The following is a 7,826-nucleotide window of genomic DNA, read 5'->3' on the forward strand; positions in this document are numbered from 1 at the left end:
CAATGGGCTTTTTGAGAGGCGAGTTCGGTGAACATTTTATTTCACGTTCGGGACCCGTTAATTGGCTGCCTAGATCGTGCGATTTAACGCCTTTAGATTATTTTTTGTGGGGATATGTTAAAGTTCATGTCTATACAGACAAGAACCCTTCAATTGACGCATTGCAAAACTACATTGAAGCATTTATTCGTGAGATACCGGCCGAAACGTTGGAAAGAGTATGAACAAATTGGAGTTAGCGGATGGACTATTTGAGGCGCAGTCAAAGTCAACATTTGCATGAAATAATCTTCAAACATTAACTTATATGGGCCGTACTATCGATTCAAATAAGGATTTTGTCATTCATTGTCATTCTTTTTGGTCTCGATGAAATGCCAATCGACACATTAAAGTCTGAACTTATTAATCTTGGATTAAAATTTGTTAATGTTAAACTAATAAAAAAATAACATGAATATTTCATTGACATCATGTATATAGTGTTCCCTGAACGTGCTTCCATTCGACTCAATGATCTTAAAAAAAATGTTAAATCGATTTTTAGAACCCAAGTAAAATGCTCGCCACCAAAAGACAAAATGTACACAGTGCGTCAACTGTCAGATGTTCGGGCACGGAGAAAAAAAATTGTCACATCAAGACCCACTGCGCAATCTGTTCTGACAACCATGAGACGAGTAAGTGTAATCCATTGATCTCTCTTGTATGAGTAGAAAGAGCTTTTTCGAAATGAGAGAAAAGCTTTCTTCGAAAAAAAACAAAATTGCAAAAGGCTTATAGGCCGACTCCACTTGATATCTGTATCGCCAACCAGATCTCTGACATTAAAATTAGAAGTTTTTTTTTTCTTCGCTGGGCAGTTTATGTCTTGAGCAAGAGAGGTTAAAGTGAATTCATCTCTGAAAAACGTCAAACGTCAAACAATAAACAAATTCTTCCCACAATTTTTCGGCTTTTGTGTAGAAATTCGTTTGTTTTTCAATTTAATAATAATTTGTTTTGTCGAAAGAATAATAATAATAATAATTGTATACGGTTGGTTAAGGGCGATGGCGAAAAGAATGCGTGAACATGGTGCAATTCGTATACTTAAAGCTCTGCAAGTGTTGGAAAATCTTGAAGAGTTAGAAATGAGCGAAGAGCAGGAAGCTAAACGGAAACATCGTTTTTGGATTAATCCTTTCCTTACACTAAGGGGCGCCCATGACCTTGAGCAACATTTGCTCAAGGATTTACTCTGGGATCAAGGAAAAGACTATCAAAATTTCTGTAAATTCTTTTTTACTTAATTTATAAGAAAAAAATATGTACGATGTGGTTGCACGAACTTGCTCTTATGTGCGATCACAAAAATGAAGAATTAAGCCCCGTGTTGCAATACTGATTTTTTGTTTGATTTTGTTTCAAAATGTTTTTTTATTAATAAATATAAATAATGCCAGATAAAATTAAAAAAAACTAAATATGTGAAAACAACATTTCATCACGTTAGTTTTGATAACAATCCGACATTTTTTTTAACAATCTTCCTTGCCAAAATTCCCTGAAATTAGAAATTATAAAATTAAAATTGAAATCCGTTTAGGTGGTATAAATTTATTTTGTATAAGGTAATTCTATTAACGACACTTTGATACACATTTGCTTTTTTACAATGAACACAATTTTTCAAAATCACTTATTTATAGTTAAATTATTATTGCTAGAATTTAAAGATAAAATAATTTTTAAAACTGATCAAATAAATCTGAGTTTATCATTGCACTTTGAAGAAGATCACTTCCTTCCACTGAGCTTGATAAGGATGAGTGCGAAGCTATACTTCTTCGCTGTAGCGACATGCCTTGACAGAACTTGTTGTAATTCAGCCATAGCTTCTGCTGACTGGCCACACTGGTACCAAAACTTTCATATTTAGTTTTTCGTTCTGCAAAAAAAGTTAAAAACCTTTGAAATACACAAAAAAGAAGTCATCTTAATAAGCAATTGTTTACCTGGCCGAGAATTTGTACTTTGTACAATGGCAGCTATGGCGTCCGCGTATCTTGCACTTCGGGCGCTCGATAATGATGTGGATCCCCCTCGCCAGCCCGATGACTGCCTCGTCGATGCTATTTGCATTCGTTTAGATGTTGATTGGGAAAGACCAAGAACATCAGCAGTGGCCTGCACACCCTCCACAGCCTCTTCAGTCTTTACAGCCTCCATAGCTCTCTCAAGTGTATCGTTCTACATTTTTTTTTGTTCATTTATAATTTTTATGAAGTTGTTTATTACTTACCAGTGAGAAATTGTTCTGTGCTTTACGCAGAATGAAAACTCACTGAAATAAAAAAGGTGAGACTCATAAACTTCCTCGTTTCCAGCACCAGAATGTTGAGAATCTGTAATTTTTTTTTTTTAGCCACATAAGCTGAGCGAAGATTTTTAACTTTTTTTTAACATCGAACACGTCCTTGTTCATTGCTTGGGATATGGATGCCCAAACTTTGTTCTTCAAATCGTTCCTCTTGTATAGGTTGCTCTTGTAGTTCCACAAGCACTCCTTTTCGCTGTACAAGTTTATCAGGAGCTTGGTTTCATTCTGGGAAAGTTTCCACTCACTCATGATTGTGCTGTTTAAAAGGATTTGTCAAAAACGCATTTCGTATAAAAATGTGTTATTACCTGATTTAATCCTTTTAAATATATGAATCTAATAAAAAAAAACTGCAAATGCCGACTTTTTTTAACACGATAATTTTTTTTTTTTGTTCGCGCCAAATAAATACTTGTTGGTTTGAGACACACAAAATAATGAAATTGAGATGTCATCCACACACAAAAAAGGAAAAAAAAACTCAAACGTCAAATTTGATATCAGACATCGATGTCAAGACAAAATATCAGAGAGAGATCGCTAACATCATATCATAAGATGAAACAACGCGACTCCATTAGACTTTTCATGTCAGGATGAGTATTCTGAGAGAAATTATCTCTAGTGGAGTCGGCCTGTAATGAGTTTGGAACATGGGCCAACAACATTGTTAGCAATAATTCTGAGGATCTCTTTTAAATGGAAGAAATAAATAAGCTTCCTGCAGAGATGATAACTTTGCTGAATAGTTGTAGATCGAGAGCAGATCAGTTTAACACAATTGCACAATTAGCTGTTAAGTATTTGTATAGTAATGAATAGAACATCAGTGAAAATTATATGTTGGAATACTAAAAGCATTCGATGAAAACAATTAGAATTGTTTGCTTTTCTTAATAAGCATGATGTTGATGTAGGTTTATTATCTGAACCTTGGCTTTCCTTTAATGATAAACTATGTAACAAAAATTATTTTTGTTATCGTCTCGATAGAGATGAAAGAAAGGGGGCGGTGTTGCCGTGGTAGTTAAAAAAACTATCCGACATGAAATAATTCCTATTGTTAATATAAAATTAATAAAAATCATAGGAATTAAAATACTTTTTGAAAATGGCCCATCCATTTTGTCCGTGCGTTTTCCTGGTGGTCCAACCAACCCCACCAATCGTTATTATTTAAATAATGATATAAGAAAATTAATTAGTATACGCGGTACCTTTTTGATTGGTGGCGATTTTGATTGTAGACATAGGAATTGGGGTTGCTTGCGTGCAAATGCATGGGGACATATTCTTGATAATCTTCACTGTAGGCACCCGTTCAACAATCTGTTTCCTCCACATCCTACTCACTACCCATCTAATCGCAGATCAAATCCGTCAACGTTAGACCTATTTCTCACTTTAGAAATTTTACATATGAAAAAAGCTGATTGGATTAAATACAAACGTGAAGTTAGTTCAAAATTGTCAAATCTCACAAACTTTAAACGAATTTTCCGATGTATCTGATATTTATCAAAGTATCACGTTTTTCACGAATGCTGTTCATGAAAGCATAGACATATCAATTCCCAAAAGAGTAGTATGTTCTGAGATCATAAACTTACTACCAAATCATATATTAAATCTGATCAAACATCGAAATTTAGTTAAAAGAAAATGGATAAGAAACCGAGAACCCAACTTACTTGTTGCATTAAAAACACTCAACATAATTATAAAAGATGAAATCTGGTACCATAGAAATCGATCTTGGAATCGAAAACTTGGGAGTTTAGATAAAGGAAGTAAGCCTTTCTGAAGTGTAGTTTAAATCATAAAGAAGAAAAACACCCACATTCCTGCTTTTAAAGTAGGTAACAATGTTCTAATCACGAACAATGAAAAATAAAATACTTTAGAAGAAACATTTTCTGCAACCCACATGGCCAATAACAATATGACCAATAACATTATTGAATCAATTGTCGGCAACTCAATTGAGACAATTAACTCATCACCTATAAATGATCCAGAAAACGAGATTTCGCTGGATGATATCAAAGGTATACTTCGAAATCTTAAAGCAAGGAAATCAGCTGGTTTTGATGGCATTAAAAATATATATTTGGCTATTTTCCAAACAATTGGAAAACTGCAAAGAAAATACCGATTTTAAAACCTGTCAAAAATGGTAATCTACCTAATAGTTTAGTTACAGACCCATAAGTTTGTTGAGTTCAATTAGTAAATGTTTTGAACTAGAATAAATTCACACTTAACCAATAATAACATTTTAACAAAAACGAGCAGTTCGGCTTCAGATTGCATCACAGTACAATCCATCAAGTACATAGAATTACTAAACACATAAAAGTAACTTAAGGTCTGGTAAAAATACTTCTTGATGTCGAAAAAGTATTCGACACAGTCTGGCATAATGCGCTTTTACACAAGTTGTTGATACTCAACTTCTCAGTGTTTTTAATAAAAATAATTCAATCATTTTTACTTAAGAGGAAATTTAAGGTTTCAGTAAATAACTTGTTTTCTGAAAAATATGATATAACGGCCAGTGTACTACAAGGATCAGTTTTAGGCCCTATTCTATTTTCAATATTTACTTCCAATTTTCCATTACTTCCTTTTTGTAAAACAGCAATTTTCGCTGATGATACTTGCGGTTTCTCTTCAGATTTAGTTGATTTCATAATTGAAACTAGTCTAAATGTTATACAAAGCTACTTCCATGACCGGAAAATAAAAATGAATGCTTCGAAAAAGCAGGCAATCTTTTTCACTCGAAAAAGAAAAGCCTGCTTTTTATCAAACAATAATCTTCTCATGGATGGCACAAGTATAGAATGGAAATCTGATACAAATATCTCGGAGTGCATTTAGATAAAACATAAACATTTGGCTAACATATACAAAAAACGATTCAGAAAATAAATCATACAGTTAAAATTCTTGATACTTTCATTAATCTCAAATCAATGCTTAGCACCGATAATAAGCCTTAATATATAAAGTTTTTTTACAAGCTATCTTGTACTACGGTTCACCAGTATGGTGTTTATTTATTTAAATATATATTTATTTGTTTGACTATTTATTTATTTTATTATTTATTTATTTATTGATATATTAATTTAGCATTATTTTATTTTGTCTATTCTTTTCTGTTCTATTGTTATTTGTTATTATTTATTTAATTACTTAGTTATTTTCTTTATTTATTTTTCTTCTTATTTATTAATGTATCTTCTTATTTATTTATTTACTTTTTATTTATTTATTTATATATTTATTGATGTATTTATTAAAGTTATTATTTATTTAGTTATTTAATTATTATCTACTTGTTGTATTACTCAAAGCTTGCTTTGAATACTTATTTTTTTTTAATTTTCCCGCCCACCTTTCTTTCATTCCATTTTCTTATTGTTTTATATGAAGGTTTTTATGTAGCTTTTCCTTCAATATTATTTCTTTCTGTATTCTTTGTTAATTGATGTAATAGTTATATTATTGACAGTAGTAAGGAAGCCTTATACCATGTCTCTGTAAATTGTGCAATTTAGTTTAAGAACAAATCTTATATAACATTGATGCTACAATAAAGACGTGTTTTTTTAAACTTTACTATAGCTTTTAAAAAAATCAGCCTTTAGTTTACCATATTCAATTTAAGTTACAGGCAATGACAAGTTATTATTAGTGTAACTAGCAATATTAATGAAATTATATCTATAATGAAATGGCATTTTATACTTGGAATAGTCAACTATATAAATTTCAAAAATAAAAGCAATGTTGTGTTAGGAAATATAAGAAAAATAGAAATATTACAAGCAAATATAAGTCTTAATCAGAGGATAATAAATCGAGTGTTCTAACTAAACTATTTTTGCAATTGTTCATTTGAACCAAATTTACAGTTGATAGTGAATAAATTATATGGAATCACATTTATAATTTACATTAAATGGAACAAGAAGCCTTCATAAGAGTCGAATACCCAATTTCTATTCGGCAAGTTAACATCAAATACGATACATTGATAATAATTTGAGCAATGTAAATACATTTATTGTTAAACACCAATTTTTTTTAAAGTCCTTTCTGCGACTTTCTGTGATATTATCTGTAAAACAAACTGTATTTGAAATCGATATCTCTACTGGTTCTAAAAACCTTCGATTTAATCTCGGTATCTTGAAAGATTCTTAAGGAGGAAAATAATAGCGATTTGTCGTGGATTTTCGTTAATTGAATACATACAAAATGCACTAGGTAGAGCTAAATAGTTTTTCACGTTAGAAAAAGCAAAAAAAAAACCATTTTTAACATTCAATTTATATTTCAATTTTACCATTTCCATTTAAATTCATAATGTTAACGAATAAATACTAGCGAATGCTTTATCAGCACTAAGTGTAGCAGCTTTCTTACATGTGGATTATTTATAATTACACTTGGTTGCAGGTTAGAATATAAAAAAAAAGAGGCTGGGATGCGGCCCACACTGATAACTTCCCATCCTGTCGACTTGTCTTGCTTAAAAGTTTGTCTATATGTACTCGTATCAATTTTTACCAAATTTGCGTACTATTTTTTGTAGATTTTATTTTTCATGAAAAAACGGACTTTTGGATTTTTATATACAAATTACTGAATATTGAAAACAATATTTTCTGTGAAATAAAATAAGTTTGAAGCCAATATTTTTAATTTTTGAAAAGCAATTTGAGTCGAAAGTAAATTTTTACCAAGTTTTAGTATTGTTTTTTTTTTTTTAGAGTTTTATTTTTTGTAAAAAAAACTGTCAGTTCGAATTTTTTAAAAATATATTCAAATGTTAAAAACAATATTTCTTATAAGATAAAATTAGTTTGAAGCCAATATTTAAAATTTTTGAAGCGATATTTGAGTCGAAAATCGTTTTTTACCAATTTGTATACATTTTTTTTTTAGGTTTTTTATTTTTTGTAAAAAAACTGTCAATTCGATTTTTCTCAAAATTTGTCCTAATGTTGAAAACAATATTTCTTATAAGCAAAAATTAGTAAGAAGTTATTATCTCAAAGCTTTTAAAAGATATTTGAGTTGAAAATCATTTTTTACCACCTTTTGTTAATTTTTTTTTGTTTTTAAATTTTTGCAAAAAAAACTGTCAATTCGATTTTTCTCAAATTCGTTGCACAAATTTTTTTGGAGATGAAATCATATTTAAGTCGTAAAATTTTGGAGGTGACAAATTTTTTTTTCAGTTTTTTCGATTTATAAAAAAAAACGTTATATTGATTTTTTTCAAAATATATACTTGTTTGGTATCACGTTACAATATATTAGATAACATTTAATTCAAGTCTCTAGCCTTTTTGGTTCGTAAGATATTTAGGGTTAACCAAAATTTGCAACTTTTCTTCAAACTGCTATGGTAAAAAAACCACCCACGCAATTTTCTTGTGAGCCCTTT

General features: G+C 30.3%; 1 protein-coding gene across 1 annotated transcript; it reads right to left on the bottom strand.

Moving 5' to 3' along the window:
- Positions 1–1,585: 1,585 nt before the first annotated feature.
- LOC129943371 (uncharacterized) lies at positions 1,586–3,527 on the bottom strand. Its single transcript, XM_056052759.1, has 2 exons — positions 1,998–3,527; positions 1,586–1,930 (listed from the first exon to the last, which is right to left on the bottom strand). Exons 1-2 carry the CDS (start codon positions 2,209–2,211, stop codon positions 1,731–1,733), a joined length of 414 nt encoding a protein of 137 aa, XP_055908734.1. The 5' UTR covers positions 2,212–3,527; the 3' UTR covers positions 1,586–1,730.
- Positions 3,528–7,826: the final 4,299 nt, after the last annotated feature.

Source organism: Eupeodes corollae, chromosome 1 (assembly GCF_945859685.1).
Source record: "Eupeodes corollae chromosome 1, idEupCoro1.1, whole genome shotgun sequence".
Classification (NCBI taxonomy): Eukaryota; Metazoa; Arthropoda; class Insecta; order Diptera; family Syrphidae; genus Eupeodes; species Eupeodes corollae.

Coding starts and splice junctions, on each gene's coding strand:
- LOC129943371 (XM_056052759.1), bottom strand. CDS start 2,211: ATGGAGGCTGTAAAGACTGAAGAGGCTGTGGAGGGTGTGCAGGCCACT. Junction 1,931..1,997: donor AAGTACAAATTCTCGGCCAG/GTAAACAATTGC, acceptor CTTTTTTTGCAG/AACGAAAAACTAAATATGAA.